This window comes from Bos mutus, chromosome 11 (genome assembly GCF_027580195.1).
Source record: "Bos mutus isolate GX-2022 chromosome 11, NWIPB_WYAK_1.1, whole genome shotgun sequence".
In the NCBI taxonomy this organism is placed as follows: Eukaryota; Metazoa; Chordata; class Mammalia; order Artiodactyla; family Bovidae; genus Bos; species Bos mutus.
Window position 1 is genome coordinate 32,442,584 of NC_091627.1, and position 26,479 is coordinate 32,469,062.

At 41.7% G+C, this 26,479-nt stretch overlaps 1 protein-coding gene across 2 annotated transcripts in view; it reads right to left on the bottom strand.

The window, feature by feature from the left end:
* Positions 1–4,244: 4,244 nt before the first annotated feature.
* Positions 4,245–26,479, bottom strand: part of DNAJC27 (DnaJ heat shock protein family (Hsp40) member C27) — a 42,259-nt gene continuing 20,024 nt past the window's right edge. Inside the window, exons 4-8 of one of the 2 annotated variants that reach the window (XR_011466014.1) lie at positions 24,209–24,373; positions 23,476–23,598; positions 14,885–15,045; positions 8,668–12,432; positions 4,245–8,273 (exon numbers count right to left, since the gene is read on the bottom strand). Coding sequence is in view for 1 of the 2 variants with exons in the window: in XM_005895679.2 (XP_005895741.2) it covers positions 12,300–12,432; positions 14,885–15,045; positions 23,476–23,598; positions 24,209–24,373 (582 nt within the window). In the remaining variant the exon portion in view is untranslated. Of the gene's footprint in view, positions 8,274–8,536; positions 12,433–14,884; positions 15,046–23,475; positions 23,599–24,208; positions 24,374–26,479 lie in introns of those variants that run through there. The other variant, XM_005895679.2, reaches the window with a different exon arrangement.

Here is a 26,479-nt window from a genome sequence, read left to right on the forward strand (position 1 = left end):
TTATCCATTTTGAATACAGCAGTGTGTACATGACCTTCCCAAACTCCCTAACTATATACCATCCCCCAGCAACAATAAGTTTGTTTTCTAAGTCTGAGCCTCTTTCTGTCTTGTAAGTCCATTTGTATCATTTAAAAGTAGAGGTTCTCGAGGGGTGTGAGGAGAGCTTAGACACTGGAGGATGCACAAAACCCTGCCTTCTCCACTTTCTGCAGGTAAACCCAGAGCTAAGCTGGAGTTTGCTGCTATCACAGTTCATGAAAGTTTACTGGTGCATCTATTTCCAACTTGGAATCAACCACAAAGAGTGTTTATGCCATGAAAACTGGGCAAAACCTACAAACTGGGGCTCTCACCCGCCTCCTAGAGTCAGTTTACCAGCACACCATAAACTCCCTGGCCTGATAAAGAAGTTCAAGGTGGTTTCCAAGGTGTAGTCTGGGAGCATTGCAATTTACCAGGGAAGCTCGGCATAGAGTGGCGATGACTGAAAGAGGGGCTGTTGAGCCTCATTGCTGGGCTGAGGGAAAGTGGTCCATGTTACTGACGGCCCAGGTGAGCAGGGCGTAGAGGTGCTTAGAGGACCAGGCAGCAGAAGAGCCTGGGCTCCGCATGGACACCTAGGAGGATGAGTGTTGGGACCTTCAATCTGGAAGCCCTGGTGGGACCATGATGACATCAGCAGATGGCAGGCCAGACGGGACCATCTAGAGCCAGTGAGGCCACTGGGATGAAAGATGCCAAGAAGGTCAAAAGATGAGAGGTAAGGCAGCCCTGTCCCAACTCTAGATCTCCCCTGGGAAGAGGCGGGTAGTGGAAGTATGAGGAGGCGGTGGGGACCTTGCATTTACTGGGTTTTAATCTCAAGTTGATCATGTTTAAAACCAGAAATGAGTAACTTACCTTAGAAGGCAAATTTTAAGTTTATCTGTCCTTGATGAAAATGGTGAGCTTGGGAGCCAGGATAACTTCCATTTCACAAGAATAAAGATTATCTTTGAACATCCGAGTCTTATTGCTTTATTACTAAAAATTTCAGACCTGTGACATTTGCCTTTGTAAAATGAGATGCCATATCATATTTTCAAGTAGCAATAATTTTAGGGTTTCTTTATCAAAAGAAATGAGAGGGTTCAACAATGCCTATTGTTAACTTTAGGAAAAACTTAATTCACTAACTTTTTTCTAAATTAGTTTTTCTTTTCCTTCCTCTTCTTTTTTTGGGGGCTAGGAGTGTTGCACTAGAATTATGTACAAGAGATATGGAGGCCTAGTATTTATTGCTTTTGTAAAATCTCAAAACATAATGATTTTTGGAAAGGACCACATGTGTGTGTAGTGAGTCGCTTCAGTCGTGTCCAACTCTGTGACCCCATGGACTGTAGCCTGCCAGGCTCCTCTGTCCATGGGATTCTCCAGGCAAGAAGACTGGAGTGGGTCGCCATTTCCTTCTCTGGGGGTTCTTCTCGACCTATGAATTGAACCCATGTTTCTTGTGTCTCGTTGGCAGACAGGTTCTTTACCACTAGTGCTACCTGGGAAGACCAGAAAGGGCCACAGGTGTAATGTAACCAACAACATCATCTCATAATGGAGGAATCGAACCTCAGAAGGGGGCCCCTCACACAACACTGTTAACAGATAAGCCTCTGTCTCAGGCCTTCTGACTTCAATTCCACTGCTTCTGTGTTACCTGAGAAAGTGTCTTTGCGGATATGTAACTACAGTAAGTGAATCTGAAATTCCAGCCAGAGAGCACTGATGCCATTAGCTTTTAAAAAACTTCTAAATTACTAAAAGCATTTTTTCTGTTTTAGTCTGAAGTTTCTACTAATGTAAAGAAGATTTAATTATAGCCCAGAGCGTCCATACTGTAGAGTCCCCACACAAGCTTCAGAGTGAATCTCTTTTTTAATCGGGTGCTATATTTAGTCTTTGGTTTCATATAACATCTTAGATGATTAAAGTAGTTGACATTCATTGGGAGAACTCAAATAACATAGATAAGCATAAGGCAGAAAGTCAAACCATTGGGATTAGCAGATGCAAACTATTATATATGGAATGGGTAAACGAAAGGTGGGCTTCCCAGGTGGTGCTAGTGGTAAAGAACCCTCGTGCCAGTGCAGCAGACAGAAAAGACGCGGGTTCGATCCCTGGGTCAGGAAGACCCCCTGGAGGAGGGCATAGCAACCCACCCCAGTATTCTTGCCTGGAGAATCCCCATGGACAGAGGAGCCTGGCGGGCTGCAGTCCACAGGGTGGCAAATAGTCGAACACAACTGAAGCGACTGGGCACAAACAACGAGGTCCTACCATACAGCACAGGGAACTATATTCAACATCCTGCGATAAGCCATAATAGAAAAGAACATGAAAAAGCATGCGTATTTAAGTATGTATAACCGAGTCACTGTGCTATATAGCAGAAATTAACAACCCTGTAACTCAACTGTACTCCAGTAAAATATATTTTAAAAAGAAAGTCACGCCTACCTGACCCCATCCCCTAAAACCCACGCCCCAGTCAGTCACTCTATACAGTATGGTGAATATGAAGCAGCTTTTCCTCCTGCAATGCTAGTGATTCTAGTGCGAAATGCTAAGCTTTGGGGTGGAGCGAGAGAGGGAAACAGCCCTTTAATAGCTTCTCAGTTCTAAAGATGACAAAAGAATAAGTTAGGGATGTGAAAATCACCCAGAAACAAAATCATAAGGCTGACAGGTGCTATAAAGGAATGTCTCTGCCTACCAGTTATTTCTTAAGGTTCTCAGGGCGGATATCCCCTAAGACACAATTTTCAGGTTGTTCTGGAGGCATCAGAGGGTTCTACCACAGTTTGTTCAAAATTTCACTTAAATAGCCCTGTTAATAAATACCAGATGTATCACATTCCATATTTTTATTTGCTGTTAACTTAAGTTGTCAAGTTAACTCCCTCTTGGCTTGGGCACACCTCAGACAGAGGTTTTTTTCATTCCTAAGGACAAAAATTTGAACTTGGGCCATTAATGAGGAAAATTGTACCTTTGTGGTCTTTTTAAAAATGCAGGGCTATTCACATGAAATTATATTCAATATCTTATAATAACCTATAATGGAAAAAAATCTGAAATAAATAACTGAATCACTTTGCTGTATACCTGAAGCAAACACAATGTTTGTAACTATACTTCAATTTTTCAGTCAGTTCAGTCACTGTCATGTCCTACTCTTTGCAACCCCATGGACTGCAGCATGCCAGGCTTCACCAACTTCTAGAGCTTACTCAAACTCATGTCCATCGTGTTGGTGATGCCATCCAACCATCTCATCCTCCGTCACCCCCTTCTCTTCCTGCCTTCAATTTTTTCCAGCACCAGGGTCTTTTCCAATGAGTCAGTTCTGCCCAACAGGTGGCCAAAATACTGGAGTTTCAGCTTCAGCATCAGTCCTTCCAATAAATATTCAGGACTAATTTCCTGTAGGATAGACTAGTTGGATCTCCTTGCTGTCCAAGTGACTCTCAAGAGTCTTCTCCAACACCACAGTTCAAAAGCATCAATTCTTCGGTGCTCAGCTTTCTTTATGGTCCAACTTTCATACCCATACATGACTACTGAAAAACTATAGCTTTGACTATACAGACCTTTGCTGGTAAAGTAATGTCTCTGCTTTTTAATAAGCTGTCTAGGTTGGTTATAGCTTTTCTTCCAAGGAGCAAGTGTCTTAATTTCATGGCTGCAATCACCATCTGCAGTGATTTTGGAGCCCAAGAAAATAAAGTCTGTCACTGTTTCCACTGTTTCCCCATCTATTTGCCATCAAGTGATAGGACCAGATGCCATGATCTCAGTTTTTTGAATATTGAGTTTTAAGCCTTCCATTGACTATTCAGTTCAATTTTTTAAAAGGGTTAATTAAAAAACCCTGCTAGTTCATAAAAACATACAAACATGCATAAAATTGCAGCATTATTTGTAGTGACAGAAAGCTGGAAACAAAGTCATGTGGCTGAATTATTTACAACATACCAACATAATTATTATTATTCAGCCACTAAAAAGACTGAATTAAATCTAAACCAACTGACTTAAGATTTTTATGAGGTACTATTGAATGAGAAGAGAAAGACAAATAAAAGTATATATAATATGACCTCACTTTTGATGAGATCCAGAACCAAAAAAAAAAAAAAAGCAACCCCACCAAAAAGGCAGGCCTATTTATATCTATGTAAGTAACATGGTAAAGCAGTTACAACATTACTTACGAATATGAAGCAGAGTACTTTAAAATTTGGAGCGTGAGGCTGATAGCGTACACTGAGAGCCTGGGTTCTAAAGTTGGATAAGCTTGGGTTTGAACAGCTTTCTGTTTGACTTAGAGCAAGTCACTTACCCTCTCTGAGCCTCAGTTTTCTTATCTGTAAAATGTGGCCAACATTACTAAAGCCATGCATGTTCTGAAAAGTCCTTTGATTGTTTCCGTCACTGGGAACTTCTTACTGGCTCTCTTTCTAGGATTATCTAATAATTTTTAATATCTAAGATCTTTCTAATAATCCTTCTTTGTACCCCAGCTTTCAGCTCCTGCTCATCCAAGTTTTCTTCCTTTCCCTTTAGGTAGCCCCAACCCCTGGAAGTTTTGTTCATTTCTCATGAAGAGCAGCTTGGCTGTGCCTCACGACACAAAGCCATACTGATTTTCCTTATATCTAAAATTTCACTAGGACGCTTCACTAAAGAGTCCTTGTCCAGCATGCCAGCAGTCCTTTCTTGAAACTGATCACTTTCGTGGGCCAGGTGCTCTCCCCACCAGCGCTGTGAGCAGGAGGGAACAGCGTGGGGATTTAGCATCCTCTCATATAAATGCTGACATCTCCCCTGTGGTGGTTTAGTTGCTAAGTTGTGTCCAACTCTTGCGACTCTATGGACTGTAGCCCACCAGGCTCCTCTGCCCACAGGATTCTCCAGGCAAGAATACTGGAGAGGGTTGCCATTTCCTTCTCCAGGGGATCTTCTCAACCCAAGGATCAAACCCGCATCTGTTCTGTCTGCCTGCATGGCAGGTGGGTTCTTTACCACCAGCGCCACCTGGGAAGACCGACATCTCCCCTAGGAGGCAGTAACTGCCTGGTAGGTTGCTTTTATATGTAGTGATGTTAAAAGCGTAAACTTAAATACATTTATCCTAATACGATGCCTCTCTCTTTAGCATTTATTGCATGAAACTTTTTGTTTTCTCTCTTATTCTGAAACCAGCAGAATGTTCACATCCTGGTATCTGAGGCATGCAGCACCTCCATTTTTCTCAGTCATAGACTTTTACTTTCTCTTCCCTAGTACAAGTGCTTATGGGCTACATCTGCTGATTCTATAATTACCACTAACACGTAACTGTTTAGGATGCACAGAGAAATAATTTTCCTAAAGTCCAAGCATCCTTTAGAACAGGCTGCTAATTAGAATTTTAACTGGGTGAGATTAGAGGTAAACACCACTAAACTAAAACAACAACTGAGAGTCTAGGTATTTTCCCCTCAGAACGAACACAACCTTATCAACTGCTATGGGAGAAGATATTGATATTTTAATTATTTAATATAAAACATATATAAAGAAACCCCTAAAGTTAAGTACTGTGTCCTCCAGGTCAACGGGAAAAACCACTTTGGATAATGATAGTGGTCAAGTTCTCAAGAAAAAAACTAATACAGCATTTTAACAACCTACATGGTCTTCCATATGTAGCAGCAGAGTATTAATTGCAAAATTGCATATCTTGAAGAGCAGTCCAAAAATGCAAATTCGCCTCTTCAGAAATAAACCTATAAGGAAAAATGAAGCTTTCTTCAAAATTCCACAAATGCAAAAGAACAGCAAGAAGAATGTAAGCTCCACAGGGCAGGGATTTTTGTTGATTCTGTGCTCTGTTATATCCTCAGTGCCTAGAACAGAGCCTGGCATACAGTAGGTGCTCAATAAATGCATGGTGAATGACTGTTTTAACAATAAAGTTTGATTAGAAATTTACCATATTAGAAGTACCCTTGACAGGCAATGGATCAAAAGGAAACAAAAAAGCTAGATAAAATTGTGCATCTCAAATTGATCCTGAAACAAAATGAGTAAACCTAATTCTTCTCAGTTTACACTTGGTTATTATTGTTTTAAAACAGAAACACCAAGTATCTGGATATACTTAGTTGCCGGGAGCCGGCATATTGCATATTGAGTGCATATTGCATATTGAGTGCAACACTTTCCACAGCATCATCTTTCAGGATCTGGAATAGTTCAACTGGAATTCTATCACTGCCAGGAGCCAGCGTGAGGAACTCCGCCCGTGGCAAAGGTCATGAGGAAGGAGGCTCGGCATACGCAAAGGCGGGATCGAGCCTCAGGAGTCCCCCTGGAAATTCTCGAGCATCTACCCCCAAAACCAGAGTCTGCCTACTTTCTGCTTTGTGCTTTCACCTACACCTCTGACTTTACGGGGGGGGCTGTCCCCCACTACCTCTCTCTGAAAAAAGAGTTAGCTTACAGCTCCAGTTAATAATTCCTGGGTGTGACAGTGTTTCAACCTACAAACTCCTTTGGAAATCCTTTAGCCTGCCTGAATAGGTTTTTCCGGCCTCATGTGATTGTTCAGAGCCTCCCAACTGTGAGAGGAAGGAGATGTTCTAAACTGTCTAAACACAGATTCCTTTGAGTAGTTAAAAGATTGATTAGAAATTGTATTGGTGAAGGGTTTTTCACTTGTTGGGCCAATGTTTGCTGCTAAGTCTCCATACCCCTTACCTACTGTGTCCTTGGCAGTGTATTGATTAATATAATTGGTGTAAGTAGTAGCTTTAATGTTTGTTACCTTGGACCCTTGAGTTAATTCTTTTTTGTTGTAGCCCACCACACCTTTGCCCTATAGGAATGCAACTTTATCCAATGCTTTTTTGGAGGCTGGCGCCTGACTTTAGAATAATCACCTTTAGAGAAAAATAAGTTTCTTAAAATGTTAACAGGCCTCCTGGCCAGAAGATGATGTAAATCATCTAAACTTTTGCATATGATATGTTTGAAAGCCTGGCTTCGATTAGGATCAGGAACTGCTGTCCTTGCATGACTCTACCCCTTCCCCCATTATCCTCTATGCATAACTTAAGGTATAAAAACTACTTTGGAAAATAAAGTGCGGGCCTTGCTCACTGAAACTTGGTCTCCCCATGTCGTTCTTTCTCTCACCTTCTGGCTGAATTATTTCAGCCTCTTTTCTCCACTGAATTTCCTCACTGAGCTATCCTTATTTCAGCCGCCTTTCTCCACTGAGTTTCCTCACTGAGCTATCCTCATTCTATTACTCTTTATATCCTTAATTAATGTTTAATTAAGCAGTTGTTTCCTGATCCTTGCCGACGTCGTCCCCACTTTGAATTCCCTGGATCAACCAGGGCTGGACCCCAGCACTTAGTATCTAAAATGTCACACTTTACTTATCAAGTACTGTACCAGTCTACAGACCATAGCTTTCTCATTCCTGCTTATGACCCTTAATGTCTATTATTTTCTAATATCCTTTTGGTTGCAAGTAACAGAAAGCAAACTCCAACAAACTTAAGCAGAAAACCAGGGAGTGGAGATTGATTGGGAGGATTCTGGGGTAGCTGATGGGCTTGTAGAGCAGCCAGTTCAGGGGACCCTGGGGACTGCAAGGAACATCTTTGCCATACCAATACAGTCTCTGAATGTCTGTTTCATTCGCTCTGATTTTTTCCATGAGGTTGAAATCACGGTTGTCAGCATCAGCAGGAGGACTCTTCCTATCTGTCTCTCCTGAGAGAAAGTCTGTCTTCCTAGATTCCAACTAGAAAGATCTCAGGTGGTGGTGGTGCTGGTTTAGTTGCTAAGTCGTGTCCAACTCTTGCGACCCCATGGACTTGCCAGCCTCCTTTGTCCATGGGATTCCATGGAGTGGGCTGCCATTTCCTTCTCCAGAGCTTGGGTGACATTCCCATCTCTCGGGCCAAGCTCTGTGACCAAGGAGCAAGGGGGAGGTCATAGGAGGATTTGGCAGCTCTGCTTCAGAACACGTCAGCAGTATGGAGAGGGTAGAGCGGTTCCCCAGGAGTGAGCGCATTCTCAGGTGATAGGGAACGTCACTCACAATGAAAATTAGAGCTCTGGTTTGAAGCCTTCTGTGGGCTGGGCCTACAAGGCTTTTACTTTCAAATTCGCATTCACCATAGTCTGTTACTTAAGGATTCCTGTTGTCCAGGGACTAATTAGCTGAATTAGACCTGCATTATTAAAATGAGATAACAATAGTTTCATTTGAATTAAAAAGGCAAACATAATATTAGTATCTTTCTTTAAGAGAGCAGAGACTTTCATCACAACTTAATTAAGGTTAGAACAGCCTGAGGGACCACTGAATACCATTTCCTTCATTTTACCCACTGGCAACTAAAGCAAGATGTCTTATCTATGATCTCAGTCGGTAACGGCCAGCTTCTGCTTCAAAGACCAGTGTCTCAACAAATGAGTGCAGCCCACAGACCAGTGTTTGGCATTTGGCTTTACTTTATAAAAATACACAACTTAAATACATATGACACTCTCTATACAAGACATAGACAGCTGTTAGCTTTAACATTTTCCATTATTTCAACAGAAAGCAAATACATAAATTACCTCGTAAGAGCAAAGCGTTTCTTTAGAGACTGCATTCCTGGGCCAAGGGCAGACCATCCTGCGGGCAATCGCTGCAGGAAGCTAACCCGAACTGTCCAGCTTCCCAGTGCTTCATTTCACAACACAGCCTTTATTGCACAGCTTCATATTGCACTGCTTGTCAGACACGATCTAACTCATCCACACCACAAGTTTAAGCTTTCGTCTCCTCTAGAAATGCTTAATGGAAACACCAACATATAAACATTAGTAACTGTCTCTTACAATTGTGCTAGGTACCTATCATGAGAAATATGAACCCCTCTTCCCTTTGCAAAACTTGCAATGGAAGGAGGTTAGCTCCATTTTGCGGCTTAATTTCTCTGCAAAAGTTTCACAAAAATGTCGTCAGACTCAGAGTGAGCTAGACAGAGTGTAGTAGAGAAGGGAGTGACATTCTAGGGCCCACTGAAATTGCTTAGGGGACAGATACTGACACCCTGTCAAAGGCAATGTGCACAACCCCCCCCTTTCTAACATGAGACCAAAATACCTCCTTCCCCTTGAGATTCTGTCATTGCTCTTTGAGAAATAGGGACCTTATTACTGATTCACAGCAACCAAGGGCTGCCTATTTTTTCTTTCTTTCAGAAATTTAGCTGCCTTATCTATGGCTCACTTAGTGAACAGTAAATTAGGTACTAGTTTACCAGTATAAAGAAATAATTACCGTTTGAGAATTCAATGCAAAAAAACCCAAAACAAAACAAAACATACTAAAGTGAGTTTCCTGAGGTAAATGTGAGCCTTAAAGCACAGAGTGCAATCTACAGAATCAGAGCAGTTTATCTTGGGAAGCAGCACAACATCTCCAAGTCCGGACTTTACCAAGCACACATTCATGCAAAGAAATAAACGACATTGCTGAAGTAAGAGACACGTTGACAGTTGAGAATATTGATTCAAAAGGAGCCATGAAAGAGGAAGGGAGGAACAAAAGGATGGTATATTTTTAAGTTCTTAGGTAGGTTGGCGATTAATTTCAAAAACCTCCAGGGATTTCTAACAAGTTTTTAAAGTGTTCATTCTTGGTGACTCAGATGCAGAAGAAATGGCTTTTCTTGAATAACAGCTGTTCAAACTTCTTGTTCTTTTTTGAAAAAACAAGATTCTGTATAAAATTTTTTTTAGCCATTGAAATTATTCTGCTAGTTGTTACTCTCACTGATGTATTGTGCAATCCTAACTGGCTGAAGAATTTTAATAAGGTTGAACTAAAAAATATACATTTGTACCAAGAATTTAAATTAATGCACAGAGGTCTGTAAAATTTTATATGAAGTTACTTTTCATTGCAGATCAGGCTTCATTTCATTACTTCTTGACATTCTACTCAGGATTATGGAAATCAGAAAAATTCTAGGACCCTGAACCTTTATCTTTCTTTTCCATAAATGAAGTAGTACATGGCCATCCTTAACATTAGTAATCAAGGTGCTGGGAACTGAGCAAGACCTAAGAATCAAGACCAGGCTAAATGTCAACAAGTCACTCATTACATAAGGATGTGAATGGAAGAACTAGAGAACTCTATCTGCTATAACTGCTCATCTGCACAATGTAGCTGAATGAGGTGACCCATCTAGTGTTTAATGACAGTGATGAAAACTGGCACCAGTTTTTACACAGGGCCACATACACAAGTGAGCTGTCATGTCAATGTGGGCTGACACCACCATGCACAGTTCCTCACTCATGTGACTCTTAAGTTCTGCCACAAGAACAGATCTATGTTTGTTACTTTGGCCATGATGAAGGCCAACAGCAAAATTAAAACCCTGAAGAACTTTGGCCTGAGTTTTACAGGCCCAGAAGCTAGTTAAAATTAAAAGGCAAGAGGAAAATCCCACAAAAAATCATATCTCATATCTCAATTTTACTAAGAAAAAAAAGCATTTTTAATATCAAAATGAAAACTCTTACTAGAAAACAATGCTCTGGTTTCCTGACAACCAGCTCAGTGCTGCCCAAGGGTAGCCACACAAAGCGAAGCTGCTCTGGAGAAGGGAAGGGTTCAGTAAGCTGCAGTGGGTTTGAATTAAATGAAAGTGGTTTTTCTTCTCAGGTAGGATAAGGCGAATGCTACTTGGCAATCAATATGGGATAGCTGCTTAAAATTCACTGATGGCAAAGCTTCATATACTTTAAAGCCCCAATTAGTGCAGCTTGGTCACAGCTAACAATCTGAGTAACGTGAGAGTGATGGTGTAACACGCCACGTGGTGACTCTATTCTGTGAGCTCTGGAAGGAAGGCCGGTCCTGACACTTGATCTTCATCCATCTCTTGGATACTGAGAGACAGACGATAGCAAGAGAATGGATTTCTCTATGTGAAATTAATTTTCATAATCTGCAGCTTAAAAGTATTACTGATCAGAAATTTGGAACCTAAACAAAAGTAACAAATTCTTCCCACACAGGCCTTAAGATCTCTCCGTCCACCACCCCAAGGATCTATACTTGTCTCTGGTCTACCAGGCCCCAGCAAAGGCTGCACAGGACAGAGGAGGCAATAGCCGGAAGGCAGGGATTCGAGAAGAGAGACGTGGTGGCAGATGCGGTGCCTTGAGAGACAAGGCAGGAACAGAAGAGGGAAGGGGAGCTCACACTGACGAGGAAGCGAAGGGAGGCCCCCTGTTGAGACGCAACCCTGCCTTTCCCACCTGTCTTGGCAAATGATGCTGCAACAAGGAAAGGCATAAGCCTCCTATGGGGGCTCTCCTAGGGCATCAGACACGCCCGAACCAGGCGGGTCAGGCCCTCTGGGAATGTGTACACAATCCAGTTTGACCTGCAGGCATTTGTGTCTTGGGATCTGACTCCAGACTCCTAGGTGAAGATGCCCCTACAGCTACCAGCACTCCCACGGCCAGGGAAAGGCCTCAGACCCAGGGGCAGGTCTAGCAGCAGCCAGTCTACCAGAACCTGCGGCTACCACCACCTCTACTCTCAGGACTGGCTGGTCTCTCCCCCGGTGATGGAGAAGGGGCACAGACCGAACGTCAAAAAAGGGCCACTCAGCTCAGGATAGCATCACCTTGTTTCACTTCCGAAGGGCTGCCAAGAGTTCATTCATTAATTAAGCAGACTGATGCTTAAAATATCACCTTAGAAACTCATTGTAAAGGGGCAACTTGCTTGTAAAGTCACCACACTTTCAGGGGTTCTACTATGTCTGCTTCCATTTTTGTTTCTTTTTTCCTCTGATGATGAATGCTTTTTTAATAAAGAAAAAGCAAAAGGATCCTCCTATCCTTCTTCCAGAAACTTTGTGGACTTTCCTGAGCAAAGTGCCTAAGTGATGCTATACCGACAGAGCTTACCAACTCATGAGGAAAAAAAAAATCTATCATCATTCAGAAATAGAAAATGAATGACAGTGTATAAGTGGCACTCGGTTCTCTTCATTTTGTCTCTCTGCAAAATGTCTGTGACATGGAAACAGGCAGCCAAATTACTGATTCACAAATGACAGCACGTGAGTGAAAAGGGCTGTAAGAATTTTGTGGAGGAAAAACCCATGTTGGCTATTTTACTTCCAGAGAAAGTCTGTTTGGACTCGAGGCCTACACCTGTCTTTTTTTCCTATTTTCTACTTGATGTTTTTCAGGAGGGCTGTTCGGGCATTCACAACGGCTTTGAAGGCATCTTCACTACCAGGTGCTACACATTTGTCAGGGTGAAGCAGCACAGCAAGCTTCCGATATGCTTTATTGACTTCATCCCTGCAAAGAAAAAGCAGAGCTCTATGTCAGTAGGGAGGTCAGCCCCACCCTCTGCCCACTGCATTTCAGCTGCCTGGATAACAGAACACCTCTTGCAGTAAGCATATCTGAAATTATCGTGACCCTTTCTCAAAGGTTAGACTAAAGGACTGGGAAACAAACAATGGACAAATAATATGTAACATTCAAGTAGAAAAACAGACAATACAAAGTGAGTATACAAACATGATCAACTGAAAATTAGTGGTTAGCGCCTCACAGGCATTTGGCACTCAGCAAATAATTGCTGATGGAAGCGATGAGGATAAGAGGCCATCAGGGCAAGGCCCCCCTGGAGGAGGACTCTGCAAGAAGATGGGTTTCAGGAATTGATCCGGTGATGGGAAACACAGAGCCGCAGGGAAAGAACTGGCAGAGGCCAGAGAGGGAACAGAGACACGGCATGTAGTTCCAGAAGCAAACAGCGGACAAAGTCAGCCAGGGAGCAGGGTCCATAAGGGAAAGGACAAAACAACAAAAAAGCTGAATTTTATATACAATAGTAAAAGTAATATTAGTTGCTCAGTTGTGCCCGACTCTTTGCAACCCTATGGCCTGTAGCCCACCAGGCTCCTCTGTCCATGGAATTCTCCAGGCAAGAATACTGGAGTGGGTAGCCATTCCCTTCTTCAGAGGATCTTCCCCACCCAGGGATCGAACCCAAGTCTCTTGCATCTCTTGCATGGGCAGGCAGATTCTTTACCACTGTGCCACCTGGGAAGCCCCAAAAGCCACCAATTAACTTTACGCTACAAGGTCATCTGAATTTCGTCAGGTGTTTAAAGCATCCTCAGTAACGCCTGTCAAATCAAGGGTGACCAATAACTGTCTCCCTCTTCCCATCCCTAGTGGCTCAGAGGTTAAAGTGTCTGCCTGGAATGCGGGAGACCTGGGTTCGATCCCTGGGTCAGGAAGATCCTCTGGAGAAGGAAATGGCAACCCACTCTGGTACTCTTGCCTGGAGAATCCCATGGAGCGAGGAACCTAGTAGGCTACAGTCCATGGGGTTGCAAAGAGTCGGACATGACTGAGCAACTTCACTTTCTTCCCATCCCCTCTTCTCTTCTTAACCTGAAGACATGCTGCTGCTGCTGCTGCTAAGTCGCTTCAGTCGTGTCCGACTCTGTGCAACCCCAGAGACGGCAGCCCACCAGGCTCCCCCATCTCTGGGATTCTCCAGGCAAGCACACTGGAGTGGGTTGCCATTTCTTTCTCCAATGCATGAAAGTGAAAAGTGAAAGTGAAGTCGCTCAGTCATGTCCGACTCCTAACGATCCCATGGACTGCAGCCTACCAGGCTCCTCCATCCATTGGACTTTCCAGGCAAGAGTACTGGAGTGGGGTGCCATTGCCTTCTCTGGAAGACATGCTAGGAGACCAAAATGTAGAAGAGATACTTAATGTTGTTGATGCTGATAAGGCAAAGTTTTGAGATGTACTTTTTTCTTTTCTGGGAATCAAGGTGAAAAAGTAGAAAGGGAGAAGCATAGGGAGGAAAGCTATGGTGCAAAATAAAAAGATCTGAGAACTCCAATAATATGCATAGTAAAAGTATTATTATAGAGTTAAAAGTGAGATAACAATTGAGAGTTCTTAGGAGAGTAGATTCCAAAAGTTCTAATCACAAGGAAAAAACATTTTTTTTATTTATCTCTATGAGATGATGAATGTTCACTAAACTCATTTCAGTAATTGTTTCACAACGTATGTAAATCATGCTATTCACCTTAACCTTATACAGTGTTGTATGTCAATTATATTTCAATAAGACTGGGGGAAAAGTTACATAGTCATACTAGGTAATGATTTATTTCTTTCATGAAGAGTAGTGATTGTATTTCTTTTTCTCCAAAATAATTATTTTGGCTAAAATAAAATAATTTAATACAAATACACACAGATGAGGAACCACAATGATTTTTGAGAGACACAGAGTCAGAGACCGGAAGACACACTGGGTTCGGGGTCAATCCTACCTCTAACTCCTGGAGTCCCTGACTGCGTTTAGTTTCCCTGAGTCCAGTTTTCCCACTTATGAAATGAAGTGTTTCAACAAGTTGATTGCTAACATTCTTTCTTTTTCAAAAATTCTATGCTTTAAGAATTCTCTTTTGTGATTATATGTGTATATATTGAGGTGACATTTGTTTCTAGACTCTTGGTCAACAAAAGCAGAGCATACCATTTCAAAAGGTACTCACACAACAGACACACGACAGTTCCCACACCAGGCAACTGTGCCCTCTATTTCCCTTCTTTGGTACTCACTGAATTCGGTGAAGGAGTAGTGTTAAGTAGTCTGTTTCCACACATCTTCATATGTCTAGCCCATTACAAGAAGATGTCACACTGTACTCTGATGACTGAATCTTCATAACAGAAGGCAGCACTAGTACCTGAGAGCACTGCTTACCTTGAGGCCCCAGGCTTGACTCCCAGCATGTCCCAACTGTCCTTACTACTTCGAATTCTGCGAATGGTGTCCGCTTGTTCTTTGGTGAAACTAGCACTGCTATTTGTGTTAGGACGTTTTCCGCCGTTTTCACATAAATCAACTATGGATAGATAAAAGGTCTGCAAAAACAAAACACATCCCAGAGGAGAAATGATTAGGGGAAAATAGGAATTCTTTCTAGGCATCAACTTAAAGAACTTTACTATAATCCAATAACTTAAAATTCACAATAAAGCAAACATACATTTTCTCTTTTGTACTAATCATATACGTAGAACATATATGTATATTATATATATTTTAAGCACACAAAAAGTATAAGAATTTAAATAGCTTATGATCCTACTCTTAGATAGTCATACCTGAAATTAAAAACTAGTATACAAATATTATTAGAAAAATTCAAATAGTAGAAAAAGTGTAAAATGAAAACTGTCTCCTTGCCCCTCGAGTTCCTCTCCTTGGGGTAAACCATTATTAATACATTTTTCCAGTATCCTTCCAGAATAATTTTCTCTCAGTACCAATACACGTATCCAAGCCCAAAGTATTTACATAAGAGAGAGCAGATTAAACACACTGCTGAGCACCTTGTAACTTTTTTCACATAATAATAAATCTTAGAATCTTTCTCTAGCTGCATATAGACGCTTTCTTCCTCCCTTCTAATGACTGTTCAGTACTCCACTGTGTGACTGACTGTACTCATAATTTAGTCAATCAACTCCCTATTCTTGGACAGGTCAATTGTTTCCAGTTTTGTGTCACACACTGTGTCACACAGTGCTTTAGGGAATATTTTTTTACGGGCACATATCTCTGCACACTTGTGGGAATACTGTTTCAGAATAAATTTCTGAAAGCAAAACTGCTGAATAAAAGTGTATGTGCATTTTACTTTCTGATTTTGACAACTGTCATACAAAAAGGCTATACCAGTTTATACTCCCATCACAGTGAATGGAAATGCCTACTTCCCCATACTCTTTTCAGGATTGGGCATTATCATACATCTTCATTTTTGCCAATCTGATGTTATCTCACAGTTTTTATTTCCATTTCTTTAATTATAAGGGAGGTTGCGTATCTTTTCATATGCTTATAGGTCTTTTCTTATTCTGTAAACTGTTATTATTTTTTCCTATTTTATCTTTTTCAAAGTGAAAATTATTTTGTGATCCTGCTCATATTTCACGCCTTGTGCACCATTGTTGTCATTCAATAACTTCACTAAAAATACTAATTTAATACATTACGGCTACTTTTAAATTGCTGACTGTATAAAGCTTCTCCATCTTTGGCTGCAAAGAATATAATCAATCTGATTTCAGTATCAACCATCTGGTGATGTCCATGTGTACAGTCTTCTCTTGTGTTGTTGGAAGAGAGTGTTTGCTATAAGCAGTGTGTCCTCTTGGCAAAACTCTGTTAGCCTTTGACCTGCTTCGTTTTGTATTCCAAGGCCAAATTTGCCTGTTACTCCAGGTATCTCTTGACTTCCTACTTTTGCATTCCAGTCCCCTATAATGAAAAGGACATCTGTTTTGGGTGTTAGTTCTAAAAGGTCTTGTAGGTCTTCATAGAACCATTCAACTTCAGCTTCTTTAGCATAACTGGTCAGGGCATAGACTTGGATTACTGTGATACTGAATGGTTTGCCTTGGAAATGAACACATCATTCTGTCATTTTTGAGACTGCATCTAAGTACTGCATTTCAGATTCCTGTGGACTATGATGGCTACTCCCTTTCTTCTAAGGGATTCTTGCCCACAGTAGTAGATATAATGGCAATATGAGTTAAATTCACCCATTCCAGTCCATTTTAGTTCGCTGATTCCTAAAATGTCAACATTCACTCTTGCCATCTCCTGTCTGACCAGTTCCAATTTGCCTTGATTTATGACCTAACATTGCAAGTTCCTTTGCAATACTATTCTTTACAGCATTGGACTTTACTTCCATCACCAGTCACATCCACAACTGGGTGTTGTTTTTGCTTTGGCTCCGTCTCTTCATTCTTTCTGGAGTTATTTCTCCACTGATCTCCAGTAGCATACCGGGCACCTACTAACCTGAGGAATTCATCTTTCATTGTCCTATCTTTTTGCCCTTTCATATGGTTCATGGGGTTGTCAAGGCAAGAATACTGAAGTGGTTTGCCATTCCCTTCTCCAGTGGACCACATTCTGTCAGAACTCTCCACCATGACCCGTCCATCTTGGGTGGCCCTACACGGTATGGCTCATAGTTTCATTGAGTTAGACAAGACTGTGGTCCATGTGACCAGATTAGTTAGTTTTCTGTGATTGTGGTTTTCATTCTGTCTGCCCAGATAGGATATGAGACTTATGAAGCTTCCTGATGGGAGAGACTGACTGAGGGGGAAACTGAGTCTTGTTCTGATGGGCGGGGCCATGCTCAGTGAATCTTTAATCCAACCTGTGCTCTATAGAGGGGGCTTCCCTGGTGGCTCAGACGGTAAAGCGTCTGCCTGCAATGTGGGAGACCCGGGTTCAATTCCTGGGTCGGGAAGGTCCCCTGGAGAAGGAAATGGCAATCCACTCCAGCACTCTTGCCTGGAAAATCCCATGGACGGAGGAGCCTGATAGGCTACAGTCCATGGGGTTGCAAAGAGTTGGACACTGAGCGACTGAGCGACTTCACTTTCACTTTCATGCTCTATAGAGTCAGCAAAAACAAGACCGGGAGCTGACTGTGGCTTAGATCATGAACTCATTATTGTCAAATTTAGAATTAAATTGAAGAAAGTAGGGAAAACCACTAGACCATTCAGGTATGACCTAAATCAAATCCCTTACGATTATACAGTAGAAGTGAGAAATAGATTCAAGGGATTAGATTGGATAGACAGAGTGCCTGGAGAACTATGGATAGAGGTTTGTGACACTGTACAGGAGGCAGTGATCAAGACCATCCCCAAGAAAAATAAATGGAAAAAGGCAAAATGGTTGTCCTAGGAGGCCTTATAAATAACTGAGAAAAGAAAAGATGCAAAAGGCAAAGGAGGAAAGGAAAGATATATCCATTTGAATGGAGAGTTCCAAAGAATAGCAAGGAGAGATAAGAAAGCCTGCCTCAGTGATCAGTGCAAAGAAATAGAGGAAAACAATAGAATGGAAAAGACTAGCAATATCGTCAAGAAAATTAGAGATACTGAGGGAACATTTCATGCAAAGATGGGCACAATAAAGGACAGAAATGGTATGGACCTAACAGGAGCAGAAGATATTAAGAAAAGGTGGCAAGAATACACAGAAGAATTATACAAAAAAGATCTTATTGACCCAGATAACCATGATGGTGTGATCATCCACCTAGAGCCAGACATCCTGGAATGCAAAGTCAGATGGGCCTTTGGAAGCATCACTACAAACAAAGCTAGTAGAGGTGATGGAATTCCAGTTGAGCTATTTTAAATCCTAAAAGAAAGTGTTGCACTCAATATGCCAGCACATTTGGAAAACTCGGCAGTGGCCACAGGCCTGGAAAAGGTCAGTTTTCTTTCCAATCCCAAAGAAAGGCGATGCCAAAGAATGTTCAAACTACTGCACGACTGCACTCATCTCACACACTAGTAAAGTAATGCTCAAAATTCTCCAAGCCAGGCTTCAACAGTATGTGAACCGTGAACTTGTAGATGTTCAAGCTGGATTTAGAAAAGGCAGAAGAACCAGAGATCAAATTGCCAACATCCGCTGGATCATGGAAAAAGCAAGAGAGTTCCAGAAAAACATCTACTTCTGCTTTACTGACTATCCCAAAGCCTTCTGCGGAAAATTCTTAAAGAGATGGGACTACCAGATCACCTGACCTGCCTTCTGAGCAATCTATATGCAGATCAGGAAGCAACAATTAGAACTGGGCATGGAACAACGATTAGTTCCTTATTGGGAAAGGAGTACATCAAGGTTGTATATTGTCACCCTGTTTATTTAACTTATATTCAGAGTACATCATGAGAAATGCCAGGCTGGATGAAGCACAAGCTGGAATCAAGACTTCCAGGAGAAATATCAATAACCTCAAATATGGAGATGACACCTCCTTTATGGCAGAAAGTGAAGAAGAACTAAAGAGCCTCTTGTTGAAAGTGAAAGAGGAGAGTGAAAAAGTTGGCTTAAAACTCAGTATTCAGAAAACTAAGATCATGGCATCTGGTCCTAACACTTCATGGCAAATAGATGGGGAAACAATGGAAACTGTGACAGACTTTCTTTTGGGGGGCTCCAAAATCACAGCAGATGCTAACTGCAGCTATGGAATCAAAAGATGCTTGCTCCTTGGAAGAAAAGTTATGACCAACCTAGACAGCATATTAAAAAGCAGAGACATTACTTTACCAACAAAGGTACGTCTAGTCAAAGCTATGGGTTTTCCAGTGCTCATGTATGGATGTGAGAGTTGTACTATAAAGAAAGCTGAGAGCTGAAGAATTCATGTTTTTGAATGTGGTGTTGGAGAAGACTCTTGATAGTCCCTTGGACAGCAAGGAGATCCAACCAGTCTATCCCAAAGGAAACATCAGTCCTGAATATTCATTGGAAGGACTGATGCTGAAGCTGAAGCTCCAATACTTTGGCCACCTGATGCAAAGAACTGACTCATTTGAAAAGACCCTGATGCTGGGAAAGATTGAAGGCGAGAAGAGAAGGGGATGACAGAGAATGAGGTGGCTGGATGGCATCACCAACTCAATGGACATGAGTTTGAGTAGGCTCTGGGAATTGGTGATGGACAGGGAAACCTGGTGTGCTGCAGTCCATGGGGTCGCAAAGAGTCAGACATGACTGAGTGACTGAACTGACTTTTAAATTGACTTACTCCTCATCCCTCCATTTTTTAAAATCTCCCTTCCCCTTTTCTTGAATTTTTGGCTGCACCCCGAGGAATGTGGGACCTTATTTTCCTGACCAGGGATCAAACCTGTGACCCTTACACTGGAAGGTGAAGTCTCAACCACTGGACCTCCAGGGAAGTCATTTCTCCTTTTTTCTTCAGCTATTTCTATAGTTCCTATTATCATCAAAATTTTTTCTCTTTGACTCCTCTTTCTTATCTCCAGTATCAGCTAATTGACTTGGCAACCTAAACAAGAAACCCTGACATGTGAAAAGGGGTGTCAAAGGAAAAGCTGCTAGATACCAAGACAAGAGAAGTGCTGACTTAGTTTTAGTCTATCTTAATATTACTCTGTGCTAACAGTGTTAAGATAAAACCAAGGTCCTTCCTGACATAAAGTGTCTATTAAGTAATAGGAAACAAAGAAAGTATTTATTTAACTGAACCAGCAGGAAAGTACTACTTCTAAGTACTTATAGAATTGTTTTATTATACTCTTTATTAGCCTTCAAAAAAAAAAAAAGACTAATTATTCACTAATTCTACCCTGAAGTGAAGTAAAGTGAAGTTGCTCAGTCGTGTCCAACTCTTTGCAACCCCATGGACTGTAGCCCACCAGGCTCCTCCATCCATGAGATTCTCCAGGCAAGAATACTGGAGTGGGTTGCCATTTCCTTCTGCAGGGGATCTTCCCGACCCAGGGATCAAACCCGGGTCTTCTGCATTGTAGGCAGACGCTTTACCATCTGAGCTACCAGGGAAGCCCAATTCTGCCCAAGATTTATCTAAAAAATAAAAGCAGACTAATAGGGAACATAGTTTCCAGATGTTTGCCTGTGCTTATGTATCAGTAAAGTTTTCTACTAGTCTATAAGTTAACCTAAAATATAAACCCTCACAACTTTCTGAGGGATTTATTCATAACAAGTAATGTAATGAAGGCCAGCTGTGGTGTGATATACAGAATACTGGAATTGAAGTCAAAAGTCTCTTCAAACTCCTTGTCTGAGTGCCAGCCATGTTGGAATCATGGGAACATCCTGCCAAACAACTATAAAAGTAAATATATACGGCAACTCTTTTCAGGTAGTGGACAACAAGTGTAAGACTGCTCCTTTGTCTTCTGAGTCCATTTCCTACCATGTCACAGAATGCTGGAGTCTAAGAAGAAACAAAGTCCCACTGAGCTAAGGAGGCAGAGGTCAGAGCTTGAGGATGCTGAAGTGGCTGGAATCTGCAGAGCAGGCCCTTGGATAGGAGGGAGCTGGGCCCCAAGAAGTCCATGTGGGGGTTCCCTACTAGTTTGCAGCTGACGGCTAGGCTCTATATGCACATGATGAAATCACCTGAGGCTTACCAGATAACTATTGAGAGATTGAGAACAGAACTGACTAGTGGTGTGAGGAGAAGAGCCATCCTGGGGATACTAGAGTTTGGCTCTAGTGAGAGAGACTCCCTGGAGACAGACTCATGAGAGGGGGAAAGACTCAATAGTGAGACAGATTCATGAGAGTTAAGAGACCTCCTTAACACCTCATTAATAATACCCCTGGCATCCAGCTGAGATGCCACAAAAAGGATATGCCTTAGGAGTTAGACTCAGCCTAACAAAACCTAAAACCAAGAATCGACAAGATCTGCAAGAGGGACAGAATTTGGAGGCTGAGTCCTGCTAAATTAGATTAGAAGAATTTTGAACACACTTTGGGCTTCCTTCTGAGCCTTACTATTAAAGCAAAAGAGTGAAGCCTACACAAATTCAGTGTAATCTGTCAATAACTGAACTGCCTGCTGAATCAAAAATCAAATTCCTCTGAGGAAAATAAACAAACTGAGTCTCTACAGTGTATTATCTACAATGTCTGGTGTTAAATAAAAAGTCACTACTCATACAAAGAAACAATAATGTGATCCATAGTCAGGAAAAAAGTAGTCCATAGAAATTGAACCCAAGATGGTTCAGATATTGAACAAAAACTGTAAAGCAGCTATTATAAATTTCAAAGAGATAAAGAAAAATATGTTCAAAATGAGTAAAGAGAGAATCTCAGCAGAAAACTGGGAACTATACAAAAGAATCAAATGCAAATTCTAGAACTGGAAAGCCGTGAATTGAAAACTTCACTTGGTAGATTTAACAGATTGAAATCAGATCAATAGAGATTATGCAATCTAAAAGACAGAGGAAAAATGGAAAAAAAATAGTCTCAAGGACTACAGGAAAACTCAAATATCTTTAAAGTGCTGAAAGACATTTAAGAGTTAAGTGCTGAAAGACATTGAGACAGTTACTTATACCTCTTGGACAAATCACTACTATTCTTGGATGTCTCATATCTGAAATGAGAATGATACCTGCCACACACTGTTAAGAGTCTCAAATGAGATGAACAGGTAAACTTCTCCAGAATTGTAAAGTACTATTCAAATGGTTAAGTATCATTACTGTACACATATTGGTACATACTCACATAGGTCTATGTACTCAAAGGACTAGAAAAGTGGCAAAACAGCATCAACCATGTTTGGTCTTGAAATAGAAGCTACTGATGCCAAATTCAGTCTGTCAGCCAAAGATGAAACCTGTCTTCTAGTAGGAGGGATGACATCTTGTGAGAAGGAGATTCAGTACAAATGATTAAATGAAATCCCACTCGGTAATTAACAACAACTCTTTATAGTATAGCTACATTATTTGAAATGCTAAAAATTCCTAAAATATCAGATATATTCATAAGAAAAAATGCATTATTCATGCCACCACTTACTTCCAAATGAAACTAGAATTAAGAGTTGACTCTAATTTGTTGTTTAGGCTCCCCTTAAAATGATTCAAGATTATTAAGTTCTAAAAGTGAGTGAAAGTCACTCAGTCGTGTCTGACTCTTTGCGACCCCATGGACTATACAGTCCATGGAATTCTCTAGAACAGAATACTGGAGTGGGTAGCCTTTCCCTTCTCCAGGGGATCTTCCCAACCCAGGGATTGAACCCAGGTCTCCACATTGTAGGCAGGTTCTTCACCAGCTGCGTCACAAGGGAAGCCCAAGTTCTAAAAAGTGCCCATCTATTCAGGTTGCATCCTTCTACTGCCTACTTGATTGGTGAGACAGAACTTTTACATATGACTCGCTGATCCTGCAATGATAGTCTCCTGGTCTCTAACTGCACCCACAGGGCTACAAAATAAGATTATATTAGCTATGGCAAGGCAATTTTGCCAAAGTAATACTTTCATTTGATTATGCATATAAATATAACCAAACATGGTTTTAAAGAAAATCTTTCTCCCATTTAAGTATATAATAAGTGTTATTAAACTTGATGATCAGAGCAATCACCTAGAGAGGTTTTTTAAAATCAAGATTCCTCAGCTCCAACAAAACATCAAGTTTCCAGTGGACCTGGAGCCCAGCAATTTGTATTTTGAAGAATTTCCCCAGTAATTCTGATAAGTAGATAATTCTGATCTAAAAGAGACAGGAGGCAAATCTCCCTCTTTCTCTCTCTGTCTCTCACACACACACACTCATTCTCACCCTCTCTCTCCCATTCCCTCTTTCTTACCTGCTTCTGAAAAGAAACAGCTTATTCTAATAAGAAACTTCTATTACTTTCTGCTCCTCATTAAGCTAAAATTTGGTATGGTCAGACACAAAAACTCTAAAACAATAAAATGCCAGGTTACCTGGAACATCTCATTGATTCCTTCTCCAGTTTGAGCCGAAGTTTCAAAGTATAGGAACCCTTTGCTTTCAGCCCAAAGACGTCCTTCACTTTCATCAACACAGCGGTGCTTAGTACAGTCGATCTGAAATTGAGAGTTGGAGGCAGCGGAGAAGAGAATATTCCAACCTTGTCCCTCTAGAATAGGTCCAATGAGGTCTCTGTCAACCCTCTGCTGAGGCAAAAACTATTCTTAAGCTGAACCCCAGCACCAGTATATAAAATTACCAGGACCAAAAAATTACTAGCATTGAATATGGACTGATTTTCTGTGGCAAAACCACAAGTGCCTGCTACCAGCACTTTCTCCTGAGAAAGCTGCTACTGCTCATCTCTGTGGAAGTTGGCTTCATCACGTTTGCCACACACGGTCTGCTTTTCCACTTTTCCACAGGCCATTTTCCTGACTTCTGCCCCCTCCTCCAATCAGGTCAGAGTCTGATTACTAGGCTCCACCTCTCCTGCTCCCTCACCAATATCCATTCCCAAACATGGCACCAGAAAAAAATGGATAACATGCCAGGTTTTGTTTTTCAATTGTTTTTGTTTTAGGAACATATGTTTTGAAAAGCTGCCGATTCTTAACATTACAGATTACATAATTTTTTTCTTCTTATTTATTCCCCAAAACTCAGAGCTGCACTCTTCCCATAATGAACCTAGAAAGTTGAGCATTTCATCTCCAAAACAGTTACCTTATTGGCACACACTGCAAATACAATATTTTCCATGTTTCCATGAGGTCCAAGATCTTGCTTCATTTCTGCCAGCCATGTATCAAGGGCATCAAAGGAATCTTTCTGCCCAACGTCATAGACCAGTATCACACCCTGTGTGTCCTTGTAAAACTCATTACGAACCTTCACATAAAAAAAACAGATGCACAACATGTAGATATTGTGATTTTATAAAAGTACATCTCGCAGTCATTAACTTAGCAAAGTGTGTTCTTGTGTGTATTCACAGTGTTTACTAATTGTACTACTGGTCTTTGGAGGGCTTTTAATAAAATCAGAATAACATGATTTTCTTTAAAAGGTCTATTCGAATAGAAGGACTTGTAATGGATCTAACAGCCTTCTACCCTGTCCCTCCTTACCTCCAGTTCTACTCCCCAGAGGCAATCAATCTTTAATTGTTATCAGTAGGCCTTAAGAAGAACACAAATTGAATGAAGTTCTTCTTAGGAAGAACTAGGAAGGTGAGTGAACAATTAAAAAGAACTTAAGGCAAAAATGACACCAGTCTCAGCAACAAGGTATAGCCATTTACATATCACATCCAAAAGCTGGCTTTTCCCAGGAGGCTGGCCAGACCCTCCCTAGGACTCCTGGGTCTCACCAGCAACTCTGGAACTCTGAACTCTGAGTGTCTGTGTAATATGCAGTGGAAAACAGCACAGGCCCTGGAATCAGATCCGGGTTCACACTTACTTACTAGTTGTGTGATCTTGGGCAAGTCCCTTAACCTCTCTGCGTCTCAGTTTCCTCATCTGTAAAATGGGGATAATACTACTTACTTCATAGGGTTATTATGAGGAGTAAATGAGATCAAGAAGGCAGAGCCCCTAAATGGTGCCTGGGAAACAACGTGTATCAGCACCTTCTCCCTTCCTTCCTTGCATTCATTCTCTGAGGTTCTTATCAGCCATGGCAACTCGCCTCTGGGGCGTATTTTCTGGGAAGAGGGAGCAGGAAGTGCAGGGTGTGAAGTGGGAGAGGCACTAACCTGACAGGTTAGGTGGATGAGGAGTCACACTGACAGACTACGGATTTCAGGCCAAAATCCCAGTAAGAATCTTGACAGAGGCCATGTATTATGTGTTCTTTTCAGAAAAATCTGGTAAGTACTGAGACCTATGCTGGATATGTGGTAAGAACAAAGACCTCTCTCACACATCTGGCATGAAGTATCTACGGGTTTCTAAGCATAGAGAGACACCTGTGCCAAGAATGTAAGTGCCTCTTAACTTACAGAAACATAGGAAGCTATCCCCTAAAATCCAACCCAACATAATCAGAGTGAATTTAACATGATGAAGACCAGGAAGGCGTCCTTTCCCCTCAGTACTTAGGGTCCTCAGCCCTCGAGCAGCAGCTACAGGGGGGCTTTCCCTTCTGTCCGGACTCCTGTTGCCTGACTCCCACATCACATTCTCCAGGTTCCTTAACTCATCCTTCTTCCACCGACTCCTCTTCCCTCCATTGCTCCCACTCCAGTCTGCTGCCACAGTTCCCCAAACCCTGTCCTGGGCCCTCATCCTTTCTTTGTTATCCTTCTTCCCAACTCAGCAAAGTCAACCACTTGCACAGTTTCAACTGTGAGAACCTGCAAGACGAGTCCTTTCATCTGTGCTTTCTGCATTTCCACGTAGCTCTAGACTCCCAGCTCAATGCCCTGTTGGAACCTCAGATTCAATCCGTATAACAGGAAACCCTCCACCTCATTCCTTCCTCCACTTTTCCTTCTCTTGAACATCTAGTGATGAAAGCAGCACACCCTTCTCTGAGTCACTTGGGTTGACAGCCTGGTGTTAGCCTCTGCTGCTCTCCTGTCCCTCTGCTCAGACAATTCTGCAGAAGCCGCCTCCACCATGCTTCCTGCACTATCACTTCCTTTCCATTTTCGTTGCCAATATTATCTCTTGATTGCATGACTGTTCAAGTCTTCTAAGCAATCTCCCTAGCAACACTATACACTGTGCATATGTATCTTTTTTAAAGCCCTGGCTCAAAAATTCTTTCCTGTTTCTCTAGTGCACACTCTCCAAAGTTCAAACCCTTATAATTGACATTAACAGTTTCTGAACAGTCCTCCACCCACTTTTCAGCCTTGTCCCCCAACCCATCTCCTGTACTTCAAACTGGATAATCTCATTCTCCAAACTTGCCCTGCTGCTGCTGCTGCTGCTGCTAAGTCGCTTCAGTCGTGTCCGACTCTGTGCGACCCCATAGACGGCAGCCCAC